General features: G+C 38.9%; 5 protein-coding genes across 6 annotated transcripts; 1 reads left to right on the forward strand and 4 right to left on the reverse strand.

Moving 5' to 3' along the window:
- The first annotated feature begins 209 nt into the window (after positions 1-209).
- On the forward strand, positions 210-569 carry LOC113729286 (uncharacterized). Its single transcript, XM_072047416.1, has one exon. It carries the CDS (start codon positions 210-212, stop codon positions 567-569), a length of 360 nt encoding a protein of 119 aa, XP_071903517.1.
- Positions 570-5,606: 5,037 nt separating this feature from the next.
- On the reverse strand, positions 5,607-8,469 carry LOC113729293 (laccase-2-like). The gene is made up of 6 exons (XM_072078243.1): positions 8,171-8,469; positions 7,902-8,053; positions 7,581-7,825; positions 7,364-7,492; positions 6,305-7,279; positions 5,607-6,101 (listed from the first exon to the last, which is right to left on the reverse strand). Exons 1-6 carry the CDS (start codon positions 8,300-8,302, stop codon positions 5,971-5,973), a joined length of 1,764 nt encoding a protein of 587 aa, XP_071934344.1. The 5' UTR covers positions 8,303-8,469; the 3' UTR covers positions 5,607-5,970.
- A 1,914-nt stretch (positions 8,470-10,383) lies between these two features.
- On the reverse strand, positions 10,384-12,179 carry LOC113729299 (zinc transporter 1-like). The gene is made up of 2 exons (XM_027253613.2): positions 11,487-12,179; positions 10,384-10,989 (listed from the first exon to the last, which is right to left on the reverse strand). Exons 1-2 carry the CDS (start codon positions 12,109-12,111, stop codon positions 10,598-10,600), a joined length of 1,017 nt encoding a protein of 338 aa, XP_027109414.1. The 5' UTR covers positions 12,112-12,179; the 3' UTR covers positions 10,384-10,597.
- A 6,487-nt stretch (positions 12,180-18,666) lies between these two features.
- Positions 18,667-21,164, reverse strand: LOC113742720 (BAG family molecular chaperone regulator 3-like). 2 transcript variants are annotated; one of them, XM_072078248.1, is made up of 5 exons: positions 20,646-21,164; positions 20,238-20,489; positions 19,883-20,139; positions 19,502-19,648; positions 18,667-19,411 (listed from the first exon to the last, which is right to left on the reverse strand). In XM_072078248.1, the coding sequence occupies exons 2-5, from the start codon at positions 20,485-20,487 to the stop codon at positions 19,004-19,006; spliced, it is 1,062 nt and encodes a 353-aa protein (XP_071934349.1). In that variant the 5' UTR covers positions 20,488-20,489; positions 20,646-21,164; the 3' UTR covers positions 18,667-19,003. The 2 variants fall into 2 exon arrangements, with proteins under 2 accessions (XP_071934349.1, XP_071934346.1); XM_072078245.1 differs by having other exon boundaries at positions 20,238-20,539.
- Positions 21,165-24,370: 3,206 nt separating this feature from the next.
- LOC113729310 (E3 ubiquitin-protein ligase RDUF2-like) lies at positions 24,371-26,019 on the reverse strand. Its single transcript, XM_027253621.2, has one exon. The coding sequence runs from the start codon at positions 25,842-25,844 to the stop codon at positions 24,690-24,692; it is 1,155 nt and encodes a 384-aa protein (XP_027109422.2). The 5' UTR covers positions 25,845-26,019; the 3' UTR covers positions 24,371-24,689.
- Positions 26,020-27,902: the final 1,883 nt, after the last annotated feature.

Here is a 27,902-nt window from a genome sequence, read left to right on the forward strand (position 1 = left end):
CTCCTTCCACCACTGTATCCATTTTGCTATAAATAGGTGCCAAGCCAATATTTCACCCACCCTCTGTCTCACCAAAGCCCACTCCACATTCTCCTTCTCCCTCCTTCCCTTATTATGGTAGTACTAGGGTAAAAGAAAAGTACTAGGGCGGAGCTAGAGAATCAATAAACTTCAGAAAGTTTTAGAGAGTGCAGTAGCAGTAGTAATCAATGGAGCATTACATGGATGAGAAATGGAAGCTGTCCAGGGATGATCCGAATAACCATTCATATTCATCCTCCTCCAAGTCATATCTGAGAAAAAGTGTATCACAGAAGAGCTCCACCACCAAGTCTCCTCTTGCACGGAGTTCATCACAGAAAAATTCTTCCGTTAGGCCTCCACTGTCAAGAAGTTCTTCGCAGAGGAGCTCTCCCACCAAGTCTTCTCTCTCGAGGAGCTCATCAAAAAGGTGTTCAGAATTCACTCGCAAGTGTAGCAGCATGGCCAAAGAGCAGAGGGCAAAGTTTTACATCGTAAAGCGCTGCATTGCGATGCTCCTCCGCTGGAACAAGAATGGAGATTCATGAAAACAAACTGATTGAGATAAATGTGATCTTGGGTTCATTTATATATGTAACCCAAAGAAGTTTTTCAGCCATCCACAGAATCAACATCATACTAGTAAATTTTCCTGCTTGCTTAATCTATCTCTTCCTAGATCAGAACGCAACTCTAAGTCGGTAAGCAATGAGCATTCAAATGTTGCGCATTGTGGCAAGATGTAACATATTTTGTAGATTTTGATTAAACTGAATTAGCCTTTTTATTCCGTGTCACATGGTCTGTCCGGCTGGCAAGCCGTATGTGACCATCTTTTTTCCTAGTTTTTAATAGAAAATTGCGTTAATCATCAATACGCATTTTTAGTAGCATGTATCTTAGTGAAAAAAGATTCCCCTACAGCGGCTGGAACTAGCAATCATAGGAAGATATAAATTATATACCTGGGGAATCCGCAATGCGTGCTCCTTCCAGAAAGGTCAGACTGGGGATCTGCAATGTGATACCACCACCAGAGCATGTGATGACGAAAATGAAAACTTGGTTATTGTATTTTAGTGCTATAATAATATAGCCCCTCAGTTTTTGCAGTACGAGTTTTGGAAACTAGCAAGTGTGGGTGCATGGTGTTGTGCGGAGAACTGAAGAGATGACTAGTGGCTATTTAGAGTATTTTTGGGACATAATTTCTCAATTTTCGATGCCTGGCATCTTTGCAGTGCATAAATTTCATAATCCTTGACCATCAATCCCACCGTTGTAATATTAATTTAGGTTCACGCTAAGTTTGACAGAGCTCCCTCCTCCTCTCCTTTCTGGGTAACCTGATAGAATGGGTTGAAAGTTGTACCGAGAACTTTAGGGAAACCTCAATTAGCCTGCAAACCAAAGAATTTCATTATCAACTCTTCCCTTTGATTATCGATAAAGCTAATCACTACTTACCAGCTCTTATTGGTTTATGAAACAAAGCCTTTTGAGGATATCACATTTTCTTATTAAATCCAATCAATTCTCAATGTCCAAATTGTGGACAGACAAATGCATGCGCTAGGCAGGATGTTATAACAGATGCAGCGGAACAGAAGAACAAACAAGAATAGACAAGAACAACTTGAGGGAAATCAGATTTTATTAGGGTTGTAATCGGAATAGTTTACTGACTAAAATAAGGTCAGCGGGGGTTGAAAATCTAATTCAAGGCATCTCAACACAGGAAAACTCACTTCATCCCAACCTGAGACTTCTTTTTCGATGAGTGAAGTGCCAAAATCTAGCTTCTTGTTATTAATAAGCTGTAATTAATTGCAGCCAGAAGATGCTTTGAAGAAATTGGTACATCTTGTGCCCTCCAATTCTTTTCTCTTTTATTATCTTCATTTCGATCTTTACACATCCCAAATGGTAGGTAAGTACCCCAATTGTACATATACACGCACACAACAAACTTGCATACAGATATGCATGAAAACTAACATGAAGGACATAAGACTGAATATAGATATGGCAGCAAAAAACTGGAAAAACTCTATCCTTGGATCTCTTAATTGCATGCACGGTGCCTGAACGTGCAGTCGCCCAGCATTGACACAACAGGCGGGTGCCACCAACTTGGTACCGTACATAATAGAGAGTCCTGAGTGGACTTAGGCCTTCTTATGTAAGGAATTAAAAGAAGTGGACGATCACCTTGACCAAGAGGAAAGATAAGGCTCCCAGACAATGGTCTCGACTCCTATTCATTTATTCGCCATTGTTTATCAAACCTAAGTCCTTCGATCATTTACGCTCGGATCCAGAATCTACTAATTGCAACTATTGAGCTTCGGTTGAAAATGCTTTCCAATGAAGTCCTTTTTCCCCATCCCGCATCCCACATTGATCTGTTGGGGCCTGTGAGTTTAGAATTTAAGTTTCATAGGAGGCTCCAAAAATTAGCGCCTTTTTTGGTTCTTCTGTAGAATTAGTTTAGATGCTAAGTTTGCTGATTTCATTCAGTGGAAAGGAAAGAAGTCTTTTTCTTTTCTTTTTTTTTTGTGACTCTTATTAACTCACTTTTGTCCTATAGCCAACATGTAATGCAGCATTATTCCTGCACCAAAACTAACAAACAATCTTTTCAAGATTGGTCCACATGTTGATAGATGGAGCTTCAAACTTTAATTCTGAACAATACGAACGAAGATCCGTGATCAATTTCTAGCCAGTGTAGTTGGTAAAATTAACAAGCATTGCATCAGAAACAAACTTGAAGTGCTTAATGGAACAAAGCTAAGCATACTTGGAATGCTGCTAGCACACTACACCTAGAGAAGAAATGGAACTAAAAGACAGAATCACCAAAAAAAAAAAAAAAAAAAGTACAAGTTCACTTCAATCACCGAAGAAGCACTCATGCCATCTGAAACATCACAATTCACAACTAAATGGGGATACAGGAATCTAGCCAGATGTTTTGCTGGCAGCAAACTACAAAGGAGTGCAGCTCAAAGGTCAAGACAAGGTCACCAGGATGAAAACTGTATTCCAAATCAAATGATGCTACAGAATCTTATGTGGCTGTTGAGTGCGAGTTATGCAGCAACACAACAAAATAGTGAACTATATCAGAAAGCAACTAAAAAAGTACAATAAAGCAGCAATCCACAGAAATAATATAATAATTGAGTTACCAAGTAGTACAAAAATACTCTACTAAACTGTATGTATGTTTTTCTTGCTAAAAGTCGAGCTCCGTAAAGATTGATTCGGACACCTCTGTATCGAAAAAAAAAAAAAAAAAGTATGTATGTTTTTCTTGCTAAAATGCCTCATATTCATTTTCTTATTCGTTGTGCCCCGCGCCGCCCATCACTCACCCCCAAAAAAACTAGTGCAAAGATAACATATAGCTTTTGGATTTTACTATCAGCACCACCATGCCTTCGCTCCTCAACCTTTTTAATCGAGTTAGTTAATTAGATTACCACAGGTTCTTGTCAATTGATAGAACCACAGCTAAACTTGAACATTCTTGAACACTATTTTCTCAATTGTGATTGACCAATTTGCGATTTACATGCTAGTTAATTTTCTGTAAAATTTCAAATTCCGATCACTGACTCAATCGCTTCTGTCCGATTGTTGCATGCTTCCTAATTACGGTGCAGATTTGTCATGAAACAAGCTGATCATTCTCGCAGCAAACAACGATATGATGTTTATCAATAAGAATTGCCAAAAATGGCAATAATTCCTGACCACACGATATTAGTCAAGGAAAAACAAAGCATATTCAGCATAATCGAGCTATTAATACTATGGATTTGTTGTTTATCCAACTGACGCGACTAAAATAACACTCTTTCTAAAAAATACTCAATATGATTTACTTTCAAACTTTAGTCCCATAATGATGTTATTATTGCCACCTTATTATCCCGATTGCCATGTAGGATAACAAGAAATGAAAGTTTTGATCTAGTTTATAGTTTCCAACATGAGTTAAAATTTTTAATTTTTTTTTAATCATAGAGACACAATAAGATTGCATAACTTTGATAATTTTCTTATAATTATTTAAAATAAATTCTACCATTATTGACCTTACTATGATTGGTCCCAACGTTTTTCTTGAAATGAATCAAACCTATTGCATATATGTTTTCAAAAATTAAATTTGAAAAATTCAAAATTGCAACAAAAATTGTAAGAAATAACAAGAAAAAGTTACAAAAACTTTAAGGTTATCATATTTGTTTATATTATCCTTCTTACTCTTTGAAAAAAACTTTTACAAGATGTAATAAAACTGAAATTTTCAAGTTTTCAATTGCAAACTAAAAACTGCTAGATTATTTTCTTCTAGACATTTTATCAAACACACGGTGTGAGAAATCATTTGTTATACAATTAACATTCAAAAATTTTTTGAACGCCATAGCAATGTTCCAAAAATTGCACAATAGAAAAGAAAAGAGAATAATCTTTGTTTACCTTGATATTATCAAGGATGATAATTAATTTTTATATACTATTAATATAAATATTGACTTCTCAAAATTAAGTTTGACAAGGAAATGATAATGAAAGGAAAAAAAAACGGGAGAGAGAGAATCGGGAAAGATATTAGATGGAAAAAAGAAATAGAGTGTGTCTCTATCTCTGTTCCGACACATGTGCAACCTATGTGGTAAAAAAAAGATTATAAAGGTAATAAAATTTTAAATTAGATTACTTTGGGTATATTTTTTAGAAGGAGAGTTATTTTGGTGATAAAACCCAAAAATCTGCCCCTTGTTCCAGATTCTGAAGATAAAACCATTCACCAGAATTAAAGAAAAAAAAGAAAAAAGACGACCAGAAAGAGAGGACAAAGAACATTAGACAGCTAGCCTGTCCGGTCTGAGCTTCTTCAACCGGCAGATTTCGCTCGCTGTAATCAGAGAAAGTCGAGCGATGTATCCGTATAAAATTGCGAAATTACCGAAACAATATGATTTGTATACAGGTAAAACTCACCGGAAATTAAATCGTTCAAAATGTTTTTCACATTTTATAAAATACTTTTTTATTCTTTATTTTTAAAAGTGTAATTTTACGTCCGTTACAAATTCACATAAATTAAATTTGCTCCATATCTAAACGTTCGATTAGTTTTTGGCCGGAATCCACTACATGTCATGCACATTATCATTTTTCAGAAACAAAATTGTTAAATCACATTTCATATAATCTGACCCATAGTTACTCACATTCCACAAAATGAATTTTTTTCATCCCTCACGTTTCACAAAATCAATTAAGAATATGATGTGACATTACTTTGTTAAATTTTATGTTTATGTCTAAATCTAAGTTTTTTGCCCTGTTTAGTGTCGCAACATTTTTTTAATACTCCTCTGGAGCACTCTGTAAAGTAAAATAGTGAGTAATATAATAGAGTTTCTTTTTGTTATTTAAGAAAACTAATAGTATTAGCTATTTGATAATGCGATTGGAATATGGAGGGATCAAAATTCAGACTAGAAACGTGGCCCGAGTATAAATGGGGCTAAAACTGAAAAGATAAGAGAGACAGAGAGTTATATGGTCAATCAGGAAATTTATTAGGCTTCATAACATAAAAGAAGAGAAGAGCGGATCCGTGAGTATTATTAATATTACATGACCATTGGGCCATTCAGCCGAAAAGAAACAAAAATGAAAATATAGGAAAAGGAAAAAAAATACATTCAACCAAGATGATACAATGAGAAATCAACGAACAGCACAAAACCTGAGAAGATGAAAATTAAAAAGCAAAAAGGCAATCCAGTCCCAATATCCCATCCCGCATCTCCTAATCTTTGGTCTCTGTGTCTTGAAAAATTGAAGGTAACAGCCGGGTCCAATTCAGAAATTAATGTATAAGTTATGCATAATTCCGCCGAAAAATTAGAGCAGAGGTCAACACTTGGGAAGATCAGATGGTGGCGGAGGCAGCTTCTGATTTGGGAGCTTTCCATCCAACACAATCAATGCCATCTCCAACCCCCAGCTCAGATGGACGTCAAAATGGCAATGGAAGAACCAAACCCCTGATCCACACCGTAAAACCACGTTAACAATTCTACATACTATTAGTTGTTTCAATTAAGACGTCCTGAGTCGAAAATATAATGAATGAACTGAGGCAATATGGTACACCTTTTCAGTTTGTCAATATAGATAGTATTTATGTAATCTGGTAAGCTAAACTGGTTCGGTGAAATCTGATGTATGTACTTCAGAACACACTCACCCGGGTTGTCTGCTAGGAACCGAACTGCCACCCAGCCATTGGGTGGTACAGCAACTGTATTTCTTTCAACGGGATCAACAAGGTTATATTTTGCAGGATCATTTTCAGGGTCAAAGTTTCCAAAACCTTGCCCCACAACGTAGAAGTTATAGCCATGAATGTGAAGAGGGTGACTTTCAGCACCAAGAATGCTGGTGCCCTGCAACACAACTTCAATTGAGCTGTTAAATTTAACGACCACCGCCTTAGTGCCATTAACCACAAAGGTGCTGTTGGGTGGGGTTCCCGTGTAGTTGAACGGCTTAAGGGGAACACTTGGGAAATCGGTGGTGTATACACCGTTGGATTTCCCAAAGAAGTAGGACTGAAGAAGGGCTGTTGTAGGGAGGTTGAAAGAAATGTTGTTCATGGAAGCTGCAAATTTACTTCCATTAGGCCCTTGACAGGTTTGATTTTTTGGACACGGCTTGCTTCCTAGGCCAACTGTAAAGAAGAAATGCTTGTCCACTGTCTTGGGCACGTTAGCTGGAAATTGGGCATTGGCTAAACTGCGGAACTTTCTGGTGAAATTTGCAAAAAATGAGGTTCCATTGATTGGAGGAAGGGCGGGGAGGAGGCTTGTAATTGAACTGTTGGTGAAAGAGGAACCAGAAACAGACCCTGTTGGATTTCCGTATTCAAGAATTCCAGCAATAGTGGAATTATCAATGGTGCCTTGGCCTGTGAAATACGGCCTGGCTGCCATGAAATAAGTGGAATTAGCCAAATGATGTTTGGCCTCGAGGAGAACATTGATGGTTTGTCCTGGAGCAATGAGGAGAATGTCTGTTCTAAATGGCTTAACATAAGTTGCATCTGCTTCCACAACGGTGAGTGTATGGTTGGCTATGCTGAAAAACAGATCGTCATTGAGCGCAGCATTGATCAGACGAAGGAGATATGTTTTTCCAGGCTTAACTTTCAGCTTAAATGTTTCTGCAATAGGAAAAAAGGCTCCGTTAAATCATAAATGGTGCTTATAGTTCAATTTTGAAACAATTTTGAAACCATTTTTACTACCGTTGGCAGAACAGTTGTACAAGGGTCCAGGGAGTCCATTTATGGTGTATGAATCTGAGACGTTTGGTCCAGCTCCAGTCTGAAGTGCCTGGTTAACAACAGCCACAGGGTCGGCATTCCACCACTCTCCTGTGTTTTGATTCATCAAAAAATTAGTAAAGGACTACCACATTATTGTGCATAAGTCTGCTGTGGGAATTGAATTTTGGAAGTTTACCGAAAAGTATAGGGACTTCTTTATGGGGCTTGGGAAATGGATAAGGAACATTTTTCTTTGGGAGGATGATGAAGGGTCCATAGACACTGGCTCTCAACCATGTAATATGGGCATGCCACCACAGGGTTCCTCTTTGGCCAGTGATGGTGAAGTTGTACAGATAACTCTGGCCTGTTTGAATCGGACATTGAGTTATGTAGGAGGGGCCATCTGCCCATCCACTCTGCAGTTGCCTGACTCCATGCCTGTTAAAATCAACCACATAATTAGCCTAGTTTTTTTTGGTAACAAAGAGGTAGGTAATGGTAAAATGGGACTTACCAATGAATGCTGATATTGTTGGAAACATGGTTGACCACCTTGACTTGCACGTTGTCACCCTCTCTTGCAACAATGCGAGGGCCAGGGAACTCTCCGTTTACTGTCACCACGCTCTTTGTGTGGCACAATCTTGTGACGTTTTGCAACCTTATCTGCGCAACAACAAAAAAATGCAAAATGTGAACTACTCTATCTTACGTTAATGTCGTGCAAATTAAACAGCCTACATATATGATCTAGGATATGTATAAAAGAAGAGAAAGATGTACCTCAAACGTGTAATGCTTTGTGATCCCTGCTGCACTGGCTGGAATTGCCAACACCACAAGGCAGCTCATGACAAAAGAAACACCAGCGAGGAAGCATGTTGGTGATAATAATGAATAAAGAGAGACAGCCATGGTTGATTAATTTTGCTGCTGTTCTTGATTAATCTTGACCGAATGGAGGGAGAATGTTTTCGATTGGATTGGCTCGTTTGATTGTGGAATGTTCCAACAGGAAGGGCTAGTTATATATACGTTGGAGGGACTGTTTGTTTGGTTGATTAGGTAAACTAAGACGTCTCAATTTCCTCGCAAAGAAGAGCTAGCTAGCTTCTTCCTTCTTCTTTGGTATTCAGAATGAATACTCTCCGAAAAGGGTATCTGAAAAAAATAAAATTTAAATTTAAAAAAAAAAAAAGATGAGAAATTTTTTAAAACCGGAATGCACCAGCTGCTAATGGTCCATCTGAACTGTCGAGTGTGGCCAAAGTCAAATTATCTGAATCCGAAATTGATAAGACCTCAGCAGTTGCTAATGCTAGCTACCTAGTGTCGTTAAGCCTCCATCTACTTGATCAAACTCAACATTTAGGTAGCAATAACCAACGCAGTTGTGTGTTTAGTTTCTTGTTGAAAATTGTAATCATGCCCCTCTTAGCCTACGTAACCACTGCAAGGAAAAAAACTTCAACCGTTAATCTTGCTGGTTAAGACAAATCCAGAATTACCGTCCCAGATATCTTGTTTACAATTCAAGTCTTGCTCATGGCCATGCTAATCATTCTCGTGTAGAACCCGCAGGCATGCGCCAGTAGGTTAGTGATAGCTACTCCTCCAAATCGATCAGTTCACTTCTCCCAGAGCCCGGATGACGCAGAGAAGAGGACATTTGACCCAACTTCCTATTTTTTGAAGAATAAGTTGGTTCGTTCGATCCTTCGTTCGTTATGCTTTGTTAAATTTAGTCATGTTTCGGTTTTTTTTTTTTTGACTAATTACAAGATTTGCCCGAAAAGCTAGCCTCGGTTGGTCTGGGGGCAGACTTTGACCACAGCTAATTCTCTCATCTTGATTACTTTCACCAAATGGTGAGTTCTGATCCATCAATTTGCTATTTTATTAATTTACACTATAGTTACCGCGCTTACATGCTTTCTATTGCACGCAAAGTAAGTTTATATATATATATATATATGTAGATGTTTATCAACTAAATATGGGATCACAAATGAAGAAGATTTGACGGGTTGGGTGATTCTAAATTCGAGCCTTCTCACACTTACATTAATAAAAAAAAAATCAAGATCTGTCTAGCAAAAAATGTAAGTCCATGGTTCTTGGAATTCAGTAAACCTTCTCCCTTCCAATCCATGGTTGTCATTCACAAGAGGTTGAAAAGAAAAACATTTAAATGAACGCTCCCGTTTGGATTGCTATTTTGTGAAATTTTTTTATAAAAAAATTGTATTGTAGTGATTTAATGTACGCGTGAAAGGAATAGTAGCCAAGACGGATGAGTGGCCGGCCGGTGCTTTAAAATTGCTAAGCCTTGCAAGATTTCAGGGCGACAAAGATACGTACTGGGGTCGGGTTGGCTGTAACATCTCCCCCGATCGACTATTTGAGGATTTTAAAATTCCATGAAGAAGACGACTCTTTACCCACCTAATTTCTTTCAAGTAAGAGAAGGGATGGAATTGTACTCAATTTTCATTAGTATTTTTTACGGTGAAGTTGTTAGTTAGTTACAGCATCTTAATATATGATTGACCAAGACCAGAATTAGCCCACATGCACACATGATTACTTATTCATTTTTTTTCCTCCTTTTTTTTTGGGGGGGGGGTTTTGAAGACTGAATGGTTCTTTTCTTGTGTGGCCACTGAGAGTGTCAAGTTAAGAGGGAGAGAAAGACTAGTTTTTTTTTTTTGGGGGTCGACTAGTTTTGTAGTTGCAACAACTATCCACCTTCTGGAGCACTCCAGGGTCAGAAACTTACAAATATATTTGTGCCTTTCATGTACAAGTAGATGTATATATGGTAGTATACTAGACTATCAAGTCGCTTTTTGCTCCGTTAAGCTATTTGAAGAATACTCGAAGCAATGAATGGGCAGTGCAAAATCAAACTGTGCCCGTAGAAACTTCTTTTTTTTTTGGTATGGAAGTAGACTTTCTACAGCTTATTGCATTGCTTTACAACCACCAATTTAACGTCCAGGCAAAGAACCATTGCAGTTAATGCACGTCCAATTGTTCGTGAACAATTGAGTAGCTGCATCTGCTGTATTTACATTTAGCAACTGATGATGAAATTACACTCCCAAATTTACAAGGAAAATACATCTTTGAAAGCAATCAATCAAATGTTGATTTACAAGGTAATTTTTCCGTGCTGATCATTTTTCTCGCCAATGGAACAGTAACTAACTAATCCCATATCATAACAACAGCTATGACTCCCACACCTAAAAGCACCGCAAGAAGCTTGAAAAATGGAGTGTCAAAGTAGAGTTTAGCATGCGGCTTGAAGCCTTTGGTGACGAGATGATTGATGGCAACGTAGATGAAAACGCCAGAGGCGATTCCCATGGAGATGGCAAAAATCCAATCAGCCGTGCGCCCTTGGGTAGTGGCGTCGATGGCAATGCCTATGCCCACCCCAATTGGGCTCGAAACAGCAAAGGCAAATGAATAAGCTACTGTCGTCAAAAATGGCCTCTTTGGTATCATCCTTAGAAGGGCAATCCCCATTGCAATTGCCGCAAATATCTTGTGCAGTGAAATTGTCCACAGGTTCTTCCATGCATCTGACTTGGTAGCTGAGCCAATGTTTCACGAAGGGTCTCTTTTAGTTTTAAATTCTCATGAAATTGATAGTTAATGGTGTATAACTCAAGACATTTGAGCCCTAATGAACTTTATGCTGAAAGTGCAATATAATTGGCTAACAAGGAGGAGTTGAGGCATTGAACCCGTTATATACATCTTGTGATACAGAGAAAGGATCTGATCAACAGAGCATAACATGCACTTCTCGGAATACCGAGCAAAAATTCGATGATGATCAGGTTAGAGTAATCACGCATATTAACATTTAACAAATAGATAATTGAGATTTGATGCCATGCAACTTTAAGTCATGCTAGTAAAGATCAGCTGGCTAGAAGTGGCACAGAAATGGTAGAAGATTGTGTTATAGATGTTACGCGTGATTCTAGAACACAAACAAAAGTTTGCCAAGTGCAGAAGTTTCGACGATTAACAATAATATTACGTATCTCTAACTTGTTTCAAATGTGTAAATATTGTTGATTACCCGCTACTCCAACAGCAATCCCCTCGAAAACTGAGTGGAAACACAGAGCTAGGATGAGAAGTATGGTATCCCCAACTGACGACGTTTTCACAGAAACTGGGTCGTGATGCATTCCCTCTTCTTCACCGTATCCCCCAGATGCTGCCCTGCCTTCTTCAACTTCGACTCTATTATCTTTCTCAGCACCCTTTGTGACCAAGATCACTATGCAATCACCAAACATGGTCAGAAGATAGCCCGCGGATGCCAACATGAAAGAAAATGGATAAGATTTTGTTGTTAGATCAGCAAAAGTCGAGGTTGAGTCGCTCAGGAAGTGCATAAGAGAAGTTCCCAGAAACACCCCTCCAGCAAATTGAGTTCCGAAAAGTAGGAAGCTTTCGTTCCATCGGAAAAAATAAGGGGAGACTCCACCAGCAAATGTGCTAGCAAAGAAAATGATCAAACACCAGATTTTGACGAGAATTAGCCCTTTTGAGTGCAGATCTGTGTTGTCACCATCACTACTGCTTTCTTGATCATCGCCGCCATGAGCACCAATCCTGAAGCATTGGAGGGATAAAACTGAAAGGAGAAGTATGATCAAGAAAGTTGACTTGGACAGGCGGTCCACGGGAGAAGCCATGTACGACAATGAAGCTCTCGAGGAAATTAACTTTGTTGTTTAAACAATTGACATTATAAAACAATTAACATTTTCGTCGTACGCTTTATAATGGATAGGAGTGTACTTCATGAAGATTAAGCTTCAGGATCAATGACAACAAGACTCTGTTGCTAAAATTTTGTAGTACAGCTTTGACTTTTATAAGGTTGTACTACACATCCTGGACTTCATAATTTCTACTGGCCGGCTATCATTTGTGCGTTGACAAACAATCCAGGCCATTTCACGTACAATAGGATACAACGTATAGTACAGAATATTACAGAAAGCTTGTGGCGAGCAGGGACTACAAGAAAAAAGAGTTTCAGTTGTTTTCGTGCACAGTGGACATGAGATAGAGCATGGATGTCTCAAAAAGCTCAAGGGGTTTTTGATTTAATACAGGGAAACAAGAAATGTCTTGTGTTTTCACAATGATCGTTGGGTAGAACCGAGATGGTTTGGCCGAAAATCCTGTGGTAGAACGCTTTCACAGAAAGATGATGTGCAAATTTGTTTCAGTGATGCATGGAATTGAAATTTGTTGTCAATCTATCTATTTTGAAGGGAAAAAGTACAAATTGTATTCGAGTCATTCAAACGAAAAAAAATCTTTTCTAGACGATTTGGTAGCCAAGGTTAGGATAACTCGTCCTTGCAACTCGGCCACCTTCTTTAATCTAAACAAATCGCCTTGTGTGCTAGTACAAGAAGCCCATAAACAATGCTGACATTCAGCACAAATAAAAGAAGCCCATAACAGTTTTTCCATGAATTGGCCCGACACCCCTAGCTTTTGTCGCGCGGCCGCTTGGTGAATTAGCAAGAATCACGGCTTAGCGACTAAATTCTCTGTTCATGATGGATTGACTTGTTAGATTTGCAGGCAACATGACAAGGTCGTGTAACAGAAAATCCTTTGTTGTTTTGGAAATGGGAATGAAGCTATTGGTTATTCTACTTCAGATAAATGCAGATCGAGCCAGCCAACATTTACATACAATTCTAGCATTTCTTCAGCTAATAACTGCAGACCACTTCTTATAGTAATAGCATTAAACTATATCCATGGTTGGGAGTACAGAACAGATGTATACATTCGGCTTGTGTTTTTACATAAGCCATACATCGTCCAGAATAAGGTGCATTAACGTAGCACTGTTTATTGCATAGAGTTTGCAGCATGCAAAAGTCTCTTGAAAGACTCAAGCATCCGTGCTCAACCATTGCATTCACCCAGCCTCGTAGATCTGCTGGAAATCTACAAACTGGGCATGCAACTCGTTTTCCCACACCGGCATAGATGCACTCCAGATGAAACTGTAACAGAGGATAGCCAATCATATCTGTGTGAGACTTAAAATGCATCTAACATACAACTTTCAACTTCACAACTATCAGAATCTTAGACGAGCTGAGATTATTGTTAAATCGCTCCAGCTTCTCCTTAATCGCTCCGATTCAATATTTATTAAATCCATGCATCAAAAGAAAGCTTAATTTCATCCCCATGCTCTAAAAATTACAGCTGCTGCTTTTCAGATGACCACCAAGAATGTATAGCATCTTGAGTGGATGCACGTTAGTATTTGTTACCATTGTCATATCCAAATACAGATCAAACATCAAGCTTTGATGTGGTCGAGTTGATTTATAGGGCATGGATTTCAGATAGAGATTATGGTCTAGTGAGGGAATTGAGTAGAACAGGAAAAACACTGAGTTTAAATTTTGATCCAGGAGGGGCAGAAGCCCGATGCAAACATGGTGAGGTAAGAAGAGGCACTCCAGCACCAAGTCGACCTGTGCACATGCCACATAGCAATTCCACCTCCAGAGCTTCAATGTACATGTCTAGAGTATTCTTGCTGGGCAACTAACTTGTTAAATGGACAAAACAGAACCCGACGGATGCATTTTGATATATTAGAGGCACCACCCAATGATACAGATAAAAGAATCATGTATTCAGGAAGAAGTAGCTGTCGATGATGATACTGCAACAGCAGGGAGCACACTTTTGAATAATATATGCTGCATGAAGTTAAAATTTACACTCATTGGATAAAACAGGTTACTGCATCTTGATTTGGAAAGTGTACTCGTAGGGCATATTTTAGTTTAACATATTTCATAGAATAGCCTCATCTAAGCCTTCAATCGAAATTGAGCTGAAAGGTTCAAGACCAGGTTAATGCCAAAAGAACACTGACTTGGTTTCTGGATATAAGCTTGATTTGCATTTCATGTTGAGAAAACCAACATGTGACCCCCAGAACAGGACATTATCCAAACGGACGAGAAAGCAACGCATATTATTGATCTGGGTATTTTTATTATTTCGAAGAACAGAAAGCAAAACTAAAAGTCCTAAAGTAACAGGACAAAGCAAAGAGAGCCGAACACATGCAGAGGGAGTGAGAAACTTTAACATATGAAGTTTGTAGATAGCAGCAAGTTCATCAACTATAGGAAGCTCCTTATGGGTATCTCAACCTTCCCTCTTTTTTCTGTCTACATATCCTAGACTTTTTCTTTAAATTTTCTATGAAAGCAAACAACCAAGAATAACTCAATACTGTGACTTCCAGCAATTGAAAATTATTAGATAACAAACACAACAGTCCTGGAGTTTATAGACAAAATGCAGTTAGAGTGCCTTATCTTGCCAGAGTACATAATAACCCCATTGGTGGGCTCTATTTTTCCACTATTTGATATCAAACAACTAGACCACAATAATAGTAATAATAATAGCCAGAGCATTTTTCTGTGTTAAGTTAGCAATGTTAAGCAGCTTAAAGTGGCATTATCATTTAAGCAAGACTTTAAATGATTTTTATTCACTTTAAGCATATCAGAGTGGCCTTATCACAAGTAAATGATATGCTTAAATGACAATGCCACTGTGATATCAGAGTGGCATTATCACAAGACTTGCTTAAAGTGAATATCAGAGTGGCATTATCATTTAATGATATTTGTTGGAAAGGTTTAATATTCTTTTTTCTTTTTTTAACTATTCTTTTAAGATTTTATAGCATTCCTTGCTGTAAAATGCATTATCCAACCAAAATCAATGATCTACCAATGAAAATTCAACTGTCTATGGCTAGATATACATATGCTAAGACAAATTAAGACAACCTAGTTTTCTTCCGGATTAGATACTAAAACACCTCAGAACCTTCTGCTTGTTTATCCCTAATGAAGTAGATGGATCAGATCAATAAATCAACCAACCAACATAAGATTACTATGTAACATGACTACTGAACTTAGACAAAAGCAAGCAGAGATAAAGAAAGCTTTTCATACCAATTCCAGATATGATGCAGCCAGGGAAGATTTGACACCAACAACCACAAAAGAAATGTAGTGAAAGAGAGAGACACACGCACACACAAAAAGGTGTCAGTTATATTGTGGCGCTCTCATTTGTCTGAACCTAAAAGCTTTTACTACTAGTTTTGTGTCAATGTTAGGCAAGTAGCGGCTGACATGTAACCTTTGCCTTAACTCTGGCACTGCCACAACCATTTCCAGCATACAATACATGTTTCAGATTCAGGAATCTTTGCAATAGAACCTATTAATTTCACTATATTCATTGTGATCTTATTCTTGAACAATAACCTGAAGGCCCTCTTTTTCCGTTTGCTTTTCCTGTTGTAACTGAGAGGAGAGATTTTTTACCACATATGATCCATTTAATTTTGATTCAGATTTGTACAACAAAATACAGTAAAGGAGTCAATTTAAAACAAAAGTTAGACATATACACAGCATTACTAAAAAGGTTGCAGGTAGGGACTAAAGTCATTCCAAGGGCTCATGAATTAGGCATTTCCAAGCCAAATACTCCCCAGCAAACAGCAGTTTTTGTGATTTCACATGTCTTGAGTTCAAGTGCAAGGAAAACACTACTTCACAGAAGAAGCAAAGGCCAGGCAATAAAATGCATGTGGCTCCCTATGCTTAAAGCATCCATGTAGCAGGATTTCCACCGTTAGATTGTATTTCTCCTTGAGTTACATCCACATAAGGCAGATATGGGCTGCTGTCAAGGCAAATTATGGTACATGCCTCGAGTGCGATTAGAAGGCCAAGTTTTTAAAGCAAACACCTTAAGAAAGAGCAACGCCCCAGTCAAAAATGCATATTTACTATGCCAGAAAAATAGGTACATAAATATAACAAAGTGACCAGGCTACATATCACATACAAAAACCATCATATATGTTTCCGGTACCACTTACACATGCACAAGTTCACAGCATGACTTTCCATGACATTGTATTACAATAGAATTTACTCATGGGCAAATATGTGGTCATTATTGTCTTTTTCTCAACTGTCTAACTTTTGAGCCCCATTTTTAACAGTTTTGAATTTGAATTCCAAAAGATCCAAGTATAACAGGTCTTACAACTCGGTAAGTTTTTACCTCTCAATAACTTTGCAGACCTCATAAATTCACAATGAACAGCTCCGTCAAGAAAATTAATTCCCTCACTAGGTGAATGGATTAGAAAAACTGGAGAAAAATTTTGAACTTTACCATCTCATGTATGTACGTAATATGCCGTGTCTCTAAATATTTTCATTTTATGGAGTAAGCGGCAACAAGCCAGCATTTCTTTCGAATAGTCTACTAGGTCAGCTACTTTCTAGTGTCAGTCAAATTTAACCAAAAAAATAAAGGCAAACCAAAACTAGCATATATACAGATGCAGATTTGGATTCTACTCGTTTTCTTTCTAAGAACTATAAAAACAGTGAGACTGAATCATCTTACACTCAAGCCAGATCACAAAGACACACAAGTCTAAAACAACAGCACAAGTAAAAAAGTTGGTTTAGATACCACCATTGCAGGAATTAAGAATACATGGAACCTTAAAGGCAAAACTCCCATATTAACTAGCGAGGACAACACATAGAGCCTCTTGATTCTTTCTTTTGATGCTTACTGCAAACCTAATTTGCAGTCTTTAACTGTTTTTAATTCCCTGACTGATCGATCTACATACTAAACAACTCCAAATCTCCAACAGCTGTACAACAATGAAGCATTAACACAACCTAGAAGAGAATAAGATCCATTTAAATCCTTGGGACCCAATTAGATATTCATCTTAAACAACATAGGTAGATTTTTTAGATGTAGGGACATAACTTCCTGAGACACCACATAACTGTCATACCAAAGTATTATCTACTCTCCAAATCTTAAATACATCTTATGACTTTCTTATCAAAATAAGAACAACACTAACAATTTTGTCTACTTGCCTCCGACCTCTTTATTTGATTGTTTGAAGGTCAGATTCACAGCAGCCCCCATCAAAAGAAAGAAAGGAAATGGAGGATTAGATGGTAGCAAAGCAAATCCGAAGTTCACATTCATCCTTGCAGGACTCAGAAAAATTAACTGGATCTTAAGATAGATTCTCTAACTTAGTGGTTGAGATAATAATCTAAGCCCTTTTCAAGTGTGTGAAGCATGAAAATACATCTCAGAGTTAAACAAAACAAGATGTTTGTTAACGGACAGGAAGAATTAAGTGGCTTATCACATTAAGCTGTCATAACAGATACTGTAATTACAAAACTTTAGCCTGCAAGTTACATCAGCAAAAGCCAATAATCCACATTGTGTAACTCCTTTTAACTAGAGTCTTCTCAAACCAATAATAACTTAAACCAGTTATGTCCTTTGACCACCATGATGGACCACATATATATACCTTGTCATGTAAGGAAACAATTGCATGTAACATTTTACATTTTTCAGTTCATCCCACTTCATCAGCATGGTTTTATCAATCATCTGCTGCATTTCTTGAAAAAGCCATCATTGATTTCCTCAAAGTGAGCAAACAGGCAAGGGATGTAGCTGAAGGAATACGTCTTGTCCATCTAAAGAAACTACTGCTGGTGCTGCCATTTTTGCTTGCACGTTTCAATATCTTAACATTAATTCTAATCCAGAATGCATTGTTTCTGAACAATCACATTTACCAAAAATTCAAGCTGACTAGGTTTTGCTTAAACATGAATTAAACATTTGATGTACCATCAACAATATCAGCACAACAAAAAAAAGGAAAACAAAATTTTGCCGGCCAGATATGGCTCAAGTAACCAGTCTGGACCCAGCATATGTCAAATGATACCCTGGTGAAAAAAGCTTATGTCTGTTTAGGTTTTCTTAACCTAAAAAAAAATAGAACACAACAGTTTTCATATTACCCAATCAAGATCACCTGATCTGAGAGATGCTGATTCTCACCATTTAACCGATTCACTCCTATGCTATGTGCAAAGCCACTTCACTCGTCTATCAGAGAGCAGGGCCAGCCATTCTGCTCATGGAAGAGCCTCCTAATTTATGTTCCCTTTGTCAATTTCTGCCCAATAATGGATAAGATTAACCATTTATATGAATTGCTTTTATCTTGTTATAACTTCCAATAGCAATAATATGCGATCCAGTAATTAACCTGCTTAATCTATAGAAAGAGAGGCATAGAAAGGAAAAAGAATTATCGCTTGGTAGAATATTTTGTCCAAATACATTTTTCCATCATGGAAAATCCTATGTAAGAATCTCAACCTATCGTTCCCTATATCATTGCGGAAAACTTACAAGTGGTAATGAATACAACACAACAGGAGAAAGAAAACTGATAGTATCAATGACTCTAACTGAATCCCCAATTATTTGTCAACTGAATGGGCACATAAAGGGGACGCTAAAAAAACTCTAGATACAGCAAAGAATTGGGAATAGGCATCAAACCACCTTTAAAAAAAAAAAAAAAAAGGCATCCACACAGTGCTGATATTAAATAGGCCTTTTGCGTACTCAAAGCAAATCCCAGTTGAATCTAGGTTGAGCTGAACCCAAGGTACTTGTTGAAGCTTTGGATCCAGGAGGCACTGGTGCGGGAATGGAATCAAAAGTTTCCCATTGAGTGGTGATCAGAACATGGCTCGAAGCTGAGTGCCTTGATGGTTGCAGTTGTTGCTGCGGCTGCATTGGGGACCCAAAGGAATGCCTACCCTGCTGTTGTTCAACTGAGGATGATAGATGATCACGAGAAAACCTCTGTTGCTGCTGTTGGACAGGCGAAGACAGCTGTTGGGTTGGTGATGACAGCTGCTGCATGGGGATGTGATTTCCCAGGCTTGCAGCATTGCCATTACTGATTGGAGCTGAGTTTTTTACCTTCAACATATCCAGAGTCTCAACGTACTTCTGTACTCGTCTCACCTTCAAAATCAGAAATTTTACATTTGTCCATGCCCTAGACTAGAATAATCAAAGTCCTTTGTACAAAACTAGAACGAAGTTCAGTTATACCTGCATTTTCCTCTGCAGTTTGACATCCCCATCCGCAATAATTCCATCTAACTTAAGAAGTTGATTCATCAATAGCTCGATCAGATTTAATACATCCTTTTCCGCAACTTTTCCACCTCTAGAAATTACAGATTCAAGCGCTGACACCTAAACAAAATGAGTTGACTATATTCAGTAATTACTAATTGCGGGTCTGCTAATAACAATCATGAAAGTCTACGTCTTTGGACAGCTTAGCAAGAACCAAAAAAGAGAGAGAAGGGGGGAAAAGAAGAGGAGAAGAAGAAGAAGAAGAAGAAGAAGGAAGGACTTACCAAGACCTGCACTTTATGATACGTAACAGGAATTAGCAAAAACGAAGAAAGGGACTAAATAAATTACCTGTCCAGCTAGCCTATCAACCTCCAAACTGATCTCTGATATAGATTTAGCGGCCTTCTCCATTTTAGCAGTCTTTCTCATCTCAAGGTACCTCCTCTCTTGGCTAATTGGGTCCTCCACCAGCACAATTTTGGATTTATCTTTCACACCCGAAGTATCAAGAAAAGCATTTGAGTCCCTCTCTTTATCCTTGAACAACAATTTCTGATCTTGATGGTGCAATCCAGTAGGCCCAGATAACATCTTCTTCAACTCCCCTTTTCAGCTCCCCAAAAATAGAACCAACTCATCAAAATCAAAGAAGAAAAAAGGGCGGACATAAAATTGAAAACTTCACGAAAATTGTTTGACTTACCGAAGCTTGATTGTGAGTTAATATTTATCTCATGGTAAACAGAGCCATACTTGACCCTAACCCGGATAGTAGGAGGAGGAGGTCGATATTGATCCGAATCAGTTCGCATCTGAACCAGCATTCCACCAGGCCTCATCTCCCAATTCCCATCAACTCCTCCTCCAGTTCCGCCGGCGCCGTTTGCGGCCGTACTATCTGTCGGTGGGATTCCCAATCCCATTCCCATAGTTTTAGTTCTCATCCGCATCATATCTACTCCAACAAAAAAAGCACCCACTCACTACAACACAAAAAATGGATGCCTGACGAGTAACCAGCACAAATCAGATCAAACTAGCATTATTCTTTAAAAAAAAAAAAAAAAAACATGTCAGCATTACACAAGGAAGAGAAAAAGCAAAGACTCACTGGTTTGGGTTTGAGCTGAGAATTGCTGGGAAAAAGATTTGACTTTTGTCGGTGGGATTTTAGTTTCTGTGCTGGCTGTTGAAAGTATGAAGAAGGAGAGATCTTTGTTGCTAGTAGCTGAAAAATACGATACCTGCCCAAATTTTCTTAGGCAGTACAAACCTTGAACCACCGATTGTTCCGTCCGACGATAAAAAAACCAAATATATGCTTTCAAAATGTATAAAGGAAAAATTAAATTGTGAAGAATAATCAAACTACTGAACGGACAAGCGATTGTTTCTTTTTTCTTTCTATTTTCGAGCGAATGAGTAATTGCCTTGGAAGGAAGGGTCCGAGAAGAGGGGGAGGACCGGAGAGGGAAAAGTATAAATGGAGAGTTATATTTATAGGACACAATAAAAAGAAAAAAGAGTGAAAAGTGAGAAAAATAGCCAGTGTATGACCATTGTGAGATTTATTAGCCGCCAAGGGATGAGTTTCAAGGGGTTTACAAGAAAATTTGGGTTGGAGGAGAGAAGTCAAAATGGTTAGGGCCATTGAGAAAAATTTTGTTTCAAACATGATTTATACAATTAGCATGTCATATTGAGGTCATATATTGTCATCCTTCCTGGTCTGGTGTATGAGATGGTAATTCTTTAAATAACAGGATAACTACTATTACGTAGGAATGAATCATTTATGAATTGTACGAGATTAATAGCCTGACGTAGGAATAAATCATATATGAGATTTTGGATGGAATAAATATTGTCTTTATATATATATATATTTACGAAAAATTTTGGATGGATTAATTTTCAAACCACGAGTCAAAGCAAGTTTTTGAATCATTTGTCGCACTTACAAAAGTTTATGAATCAATCACCCGTTAATAATCTATCGTTTCCGAAAAAAAAAAAAGAAAAATTGTCCGGTAACACAATACAGTTCTCACATCAATAACGAAATTCGGACATGACCTTTTTATAACCAATCTTTTATTTATTTATTTTTTCACTTAGGGTGTTCCAACCTTTTGGCCATACCAATCTTTTCTTGATATAGTACAAACTTTCGCTGCATGACCTAGTCCTAGTGAAGTCATTATTATAATAGCCCAGATGCGTATATCTGTTTTGTTTGTTTCATGCGGCAGGGGTAAATTTAGGAGCGGGCCGGCGAAGGATCTCAATCGGCCGGTTGGGAGTGAATGTCATTCGGTGAAGGATCTCAATCGTCCGGTCGTGGGTTCACATCATCATTCAATTTGTGCAACCAACTGACAAGTCAACTGAGAAAACAATGGGTCGTGATTGGACTGGATTAGCAAAGAGGGACCTGTGAATGGAAGCCCATCCTTGATTGCACATGGGTCCGTAGAAGTTAAGCGGGTGGTTGTCCAAGTTTCAAATCCATGCTGTGGCTGTAAGATCCGAAAATATTTGACCGGGTCCATGAATCTGGACTTGCTCGACTTGTCAAACGTGTCTCCGCTCTGCGTGATAGTAGTATTCTAGTAGGAGGATTTTACAAAACAGCCCAATGAGAATTTGTCGCATAATTTCCAGGTAGGTTCTAGATAAAATCATTTTGAATCAAATCTTCAGTTATTGTTCATTTTTTTAGTAATAATATATTGAGTTCAAAGATTCAGAATTTTTCATATTGTAATAGGTAAGACTATTTTTTTGTTCCCGTCGACATTCACGTAGTATATGCGCAACTTTAATCTGTTCAAGGTACCCCAAAGAGGGGGGGCGGGGGGAGAGGAGGGGTTTGACTAAATAATTGAATATTTTTTGTGAAATTCGTGTTGGCAAAAAAAAGTTCAGCTAAAAAGGGAGATTGAGCTGTGAAAGTTCATGCATCTTTTGTTTTGTTTTGAGAAATGGCTGGAGTTTTTATTGACAGATCAAAACTGTACAATATACGGCTCAAACATTTTTATAAAAGTGTACCTTAACACTTGAGAAGAGACGTAGATTCTCTCCTCATCCATTAATATGTCTACTGCATATTCACTGATTCTAATACATGAATCCATCGTGGTTTAGGTTTGTAAAAATTGAGGTAAGCTATTTGGGTTTCGAAAGAAAAAAAAAAATACATGAATCCATATTACCGATATTTGTTACACAAAAGGAAACAAGCTAGCTAGCCTATTGAAGTCTTCCGCTAGTGTCAACATGCCAATGCCTTGTGCTGCTCCTATACATTAATCAAAGAGACTAAGTGTTTGTTGCTCGAGCTAATCCCGATTTTCTGCCACCGCTGTTGTTTTGCCTTGACTAGTGCTAGCCTCGTCGCTGCAGCTTCATCTTGCATCTTGCATGGGGCTATATTATTGTTCAGAATCAGAGGGTGAATTCAATTCACGAAGACTTTTATCGTTTCAGAAACGATTTGATTTGAAACAGCTGCACGTTCACGGTGTTTGACAATAATATCATCATCATTTGGCCATCCCGCAGCAGCAGCCTTCGCTCAGAACAGCCTTCTTTCTAATATTTATCAATTATTATTATTTGGTTGACTGACTTAAAATCCAAATATGTATTGTTGTGACGAGCGGTGGCATGCATCCGGAAGGTTGACAATGTCCGTTTCTGTTGCTCAATCCCATCCCGACGCGCTTCACTCTCACGAGGTGGGGCAAAACAAAACCATACTGCGGAGGAATGAATGAGAACGATAATAAGGCAAAGGCACTTCCCACATAGCATCTCTTCTTATTGGGGGGGTTGGTTTTGACGGTAAGAAAAACAAAGACAAATCCCACCAGTCGACTGCAAATGTTATTCTAGTAGTACCAATCAAAGGATTCACACGGCCAAAATCAAGATTTGCTCGGATAGAGACAAGCAGCCCAACAGGGAAACAAATGATGGAGCCACGGAATGAATGGAGGGAGGATATGGATATCCCAACAATGAAATTACTGAATATTACACTTGCCACTCTCATCGAGGAAATTACATGTTGGCAAGTTGTCCCCCGCCGACTGCCGTCCATCCCCCTCCTCAGTCCCCACTCCCCACCACCCTAATTTTTTTTTTTTTAAAAAAAAAAAAGGAAAAAAGAAAGCTAGAAACATATAATTATTATTATCATCATACAGTTTCTCTACAGTGGAAAAGGGAGTTAAAGAAAAGCAAGGACACTTTAAAAAGCAAATTCACACACAGAAGCCACTACCACCGTCTCCCATTTCCATTCACACAGAAAAGAGAAGAAAGGGAAAAAGCTGACTCTTTGGAAAAGCGATTGAACCACTACCGACTACGTCTCGTACGCCATCCATGGAGATGTTGTTGTTAATTGACAACCTAGCTCCAATCCCACCACCCCCCCTTCCAAAATAAAGTAAAAATAAAAAGACAAATTTACAAAACAGTCCATCGGACGGAGGAGGATAGGCGTTCAGATCACAAAAATTGCATATGATTGCACTACCTAAACTCCTAGTTCACTTGCAAACCTGCGGGGAAAATCCAAAACTGCAGCTCATAAACAGGGAACAAAGGTCAATTATTTGCTGCAAATGCCGAATGGGGCCTTGACATCCATCCAATAATATCCGGTTTCAAGAGCTCCCGCTGCTTATTTCTCACATGCCTACCATACGATATTCCCCTATCGGAGCATAGACAAAGACTTGTATAATAAAGATGATAAAACCAATTCCCACAAGCCTAAAAAAGGAATAAACTGGATTTGGGAAAAAACGATAGAACAATTAATTTCGTACCAACTAAAGAATGAATAAATATTCCCTCATTAGGAAAAATAAGCTACGGACATATTTTTGGTTCCGAAATTCATAAACCACCACTACCTCATTTCCCAACACTGATACACCCAAAATCTCTTCCAACCTCATTTATCTTCAACCTGATTAAAAAATTAAAAAGAGCTTTTTAATTATACAACATACATTTTCTTCTTCCCCTATTTACATGGTACCGCCAAACTGGCCTCTTCTTTTTTCACAATTAAATTTTCTTCCCAAAAAAATATACAATATATATATATATTAGCAATAATTTTCTTTAGCAGGAGCTACCATCGAGCCATTTCGTTTTGTTCTTCAACAACCAAACCTCTACTCCGCTGGCCCACGTACCTACTAAAACTTGATTCCGAAACCGAACCCGACACGCTCCGACTCCTACTGATTCGACCTCTGGACCTAAATCTCCTAAAGAATGAAACGAAATTACTAATGAACCTCCCCATTCCTCCACCGCCGCCACCACCGTCTCTGCCCCCATTTCTCCGCCTCGAACCCCACACGATCCTCCGCGGCAAGCCGACGCTGTTGCTGCCGCTTCCGTGACTAAAATCTCCATCCATTTCTGTATATACTTCTGGCAGTTCTCTCTCTTCACTGGTCCCTCCTCCGGTCCTCCTCCCGCCACTAAATCTACCCACCGCGAACCCCCCTCCGGGTAATCTCCAAATAGTCAGCCCAACTGCTTCCTCAGCACGGTTCGTATTACCCGAATCGGAATACAGCCCGGTCGGTGATTCCGCCGGCAATTCGTGTCGGCAAACAGGGCAAGAATTGCGAAGAGAAAGCCACGGAAGGATACAGTCGGAGTGGTATATGTGCTTGCACGGCATTTCTCGAGCTTCGGAACCCAAATCGAAGGCTTCTTTGCACACTGCGCAGTGGGACTCCGAATTTACATGGGTCGAGACTATTTCAATCGTGGGCATCGATTCGATGGCCGATTTCGACGCCGGCGGGTTCTCCGGCCTTGTTAATCCGTTGACTTCTATCTGCGCCAGCTGATCGAGCAAACGGTCGAACCCGGAGCCCATTAAAAACTCCGACATACTCGAGGGGAGTGGCCTGAGGCCCGACCCGGTCCCATCATCGTAATACAGCTCGTAGCTTCTTTCTCCTCCTCCTCCTCCACCGTCTCCGTCACCGTCTTCTCCTACGGTTTCAGCTTGTCCCCGAAGAACTATCACCGGATTGAACGGAGACCGGTCGCCACGGTTCCGGCGATTCCGGCGAAACCTGAGGTTGACACTGTCGGATCTTCTCGGGAACTCCGGCAACGGCGAGGGGGGACTGGAATCCAGAGCTTCGATGAACCCACTGTCGCAGTAGGGACAGACAACGTTATGCTCAGCCCAGACCCGAACAAATCTGGTGCATCGGTAGCACCAGTACGACGTCGTTATGGGGGTGGTGGTCGTCGACATCTGGAACCGATTATCCGAGTTGACTCGGTGGGTTAGATCAGATCTGATGGAAGCGTTTGTTGGGAGCTTTCTTTCTTTCCGACTAGCTGGAAAAATGGAAGAAGTGATGCTGCATTGGCGTTTAAGCGTGGGGTGAGGGCTTATATGTGTTGGAGGATGTGAAAGAAGTTTTCGTGGAATTCTAAAACACGCGTGATGATGTACGTTCGGACATGGGTTTTAACGGCACAGCCGCGGAGCGTTTGTTCCTGTTAATCCTGGGCCCACGCTGCTACTGAGGGAAGATGTGAGTGGAATTTAACGGTGTTAATCTGGTCAATTTTGGTGGAACGCAATTCTTACAGCGTCGACTACCAATTACTCCACTTACTATTATATGTTGTAGGATGTTCTTGTTTGGTTCTTCCGTTTTAGTGCCTGGCTAAGGGGATGCACTGCACAAAAATTACTACTAATTTAAGGCACAGAGTAGATGTATAATAAAGACTTTTTAAATTGTTTAGTTCTATTTACAACCCTATCTATCTATCTGAGTTTCTTAATAAAATTATATGTGATCCTGTTTTTCTAATTTTCACGCAGTGCTGTACTTGATGTTAAAATGCAAGAGCTACACTTTTAACAAATTCTTTCGCTTTCTCACCACATTGCCAAATTTAACATTTATCTCGAAGTCTAAATACTCCTGTATCTCAAAGTGATTCATTTGAACTTTCTTACATTAGTCAGGCCATTTAGTTGGCAAACAATTCTCGATGCCAATAGGTGCACAACTTTCTTTCATCTTCTTGGGAAACCCCAAGAGAATCGTCAAACAAACCTTAACCCCCGATCAATCGTCAAAAGCCGGCAACTTTTGACGACGACCCAGGAGACTTATCTAACCCATCCTTAACCCCCCCCAGCCGATGTGGGATTGAAACCCCGACAGGGAGTTCTTTTCAGTTTTACAAACTTCCATCACCTAATAATATATATATATATATATATATATATATATATAGTCATTGATTTGTATACTTGAGAGATGAAATTAGAAATTATGGATCCAATTTTCCATTTTCTTTGCCTTTTGGTTCTTAAATCTCGGGTCGAATAAAAAAAGAGGAGCGAGAGATTCACTTAACAACTATTAATGGGAATAATAAGCTAGAGTTTGAGGAATACTACTAGTGGTTGGATGTGCGGGAGGGTTTGCAGTGGCGCGTAGCGAATGATGCTTAGCCGGCTGGAGGGGACCGTTGACGGACGCTAGGAAGGTTTTGAATAATCAATGCGGGCGACAAATACATCACATGCATGTATTCGTGAAAGGAGAAGATTCCTAACGAGGACGAGAAGGCGTGTTTTTTAAACGAAACTTGCCATGCAAACGACGAGGCTGACGCGTCTCGGTCTCCTGTTTACCTACGCGCACCCAAGGCTTTGGCATTGAGGAATTCTTTTATGACACTTCAATCAAGTAGCTGGTGTGCCACTTGCGATCCAGACAATTGGTTTAAACTATTCTAAGCTTGATTATTTAATTTAATTTAATTAGATTAGCATGGATTATCAGCTATATACTCCTTTTGTTAAGTTGATGACTCGTCTCGAGAAGCAACCAACTTGAACAAGTGAATGAACAGTGCCAGTCATAAATGGATGACAACCTAAAAAACTTGGCTAGGAAGCAATTGACAACTGGACAAGCACATATTCTAGGACTAGGATACCTCCTCTGGACTTGGTTTGAACAAAATTTGGTGGTTAATTACAAGCTTTTGATTATGTTTATCAAAAGTCTCCATAGGAATTCGTTGGAGAATTTAATAAAATTCTCATTAGAAATTTCTAGAAATAACGAAAAAACTCTCACTAAGAGGGACGTTATTAAAAAAAAAAAAAAGGAAACAGAGATTCGTGAGAGGGAAACCATGGCGTGGATGCTAATTGACAAGAATCCACGGTGCCTGTTCTGGATGCTAATTGACAAAAAGTATTAACAAAGAAGACGAAATGAAGAAGAAAGACAATTAAATATATACTCCAGTTTTTCCAATCGACCCTTTATTAATT

This window comes from Coffea arabica, chromosome 1c (assembly GCF_036785885.1).
Source record: "Coffea arabica cultivar ET-39 chromosome 1c, Coffea Arabica ET-39 HiFi, whole genome shotgun sequence".
NCBI classification, from domain to species: Eukaryota; Viridiplantae; Streptophyta; class Magnoliopsida; order Gentianales; family Rubiaceae; genus Coffea; species Coffea arabica.

Excerpts from the sequence above, each read along its gene's own strand:
- LOC113729286 (XM_072047416.1), top strand. The coding sequence starts at position 210 with ATGGAGCATTACATGGATGAGAAATGGAAGCTGTCCAGGGATGATCCG.
- LOC113729293 (XM_072078243.1), bottom strand. The coding sequence starts at position 8,302 with ATGGCTGTCTCTCTTTATTCATTATTATCACCAACATGCTTCCTCGCT. Across the intron at positions 7,493-7,580 it reads AGAAGTCCCTATACTTTTCG|GAGAGTGGTGGAATGCCGAC; the intron begins GTAAACTTCCAA and ends ATCAAAACACAG. Across the intron at positions 7,280-7,363 it reads GTACAACTGTTCTGCCAACG|AAACATTTAAGCTGAAAGTT; the intron begins GTAGTAAAAATG and ends TTCCTATTGCAG.
- LOC113729299 (XM_027253613.2), bottom strand. The coding sequence starts at position 12,111 with ATGGCTTCTCCCGTGGACCGCCTGTCCAAGTCAACTTTCTTGATCATA. Across the intron at positions 10,990-11,486 it reads GATTGCTGTTGGAGTAGCGG|CTACCAAGTCAGATGCATGG; the intron begins GTAATCAACAAT and ends ACATTGGCTCAG.
- LOC113742720 (XM_072078248.1), bottom strand. The coding sequence starts at position 20,487 with ATGATGCGGATGAGAACTAAAACTATGGGAATGGGATTGGGAATCCCA. Across the intron at positions 20,140-20,237 it reads TAACTCACAATCAAGCTTCG|GGGAGTTGAAGAAGATGTTA; the intron begins GTAAGTCAAACA and ends GGAGCTGAAAAG. Across the intron at positions 19,412-19,501 it reads AACTGCAGAGGAAAATGCAG|GTGAGACGAGTACAGAAGTA; the intron begins GTATAACTGAAC and ends CTGATTTTGAAG.
- LOC113729310 (XM_027253621.2), bottom strand. The coding sequence starts at position 25,844 with ATGTCGACGACCACCACCCCCATAACGACGTCGTACTGGTGCTACCGA.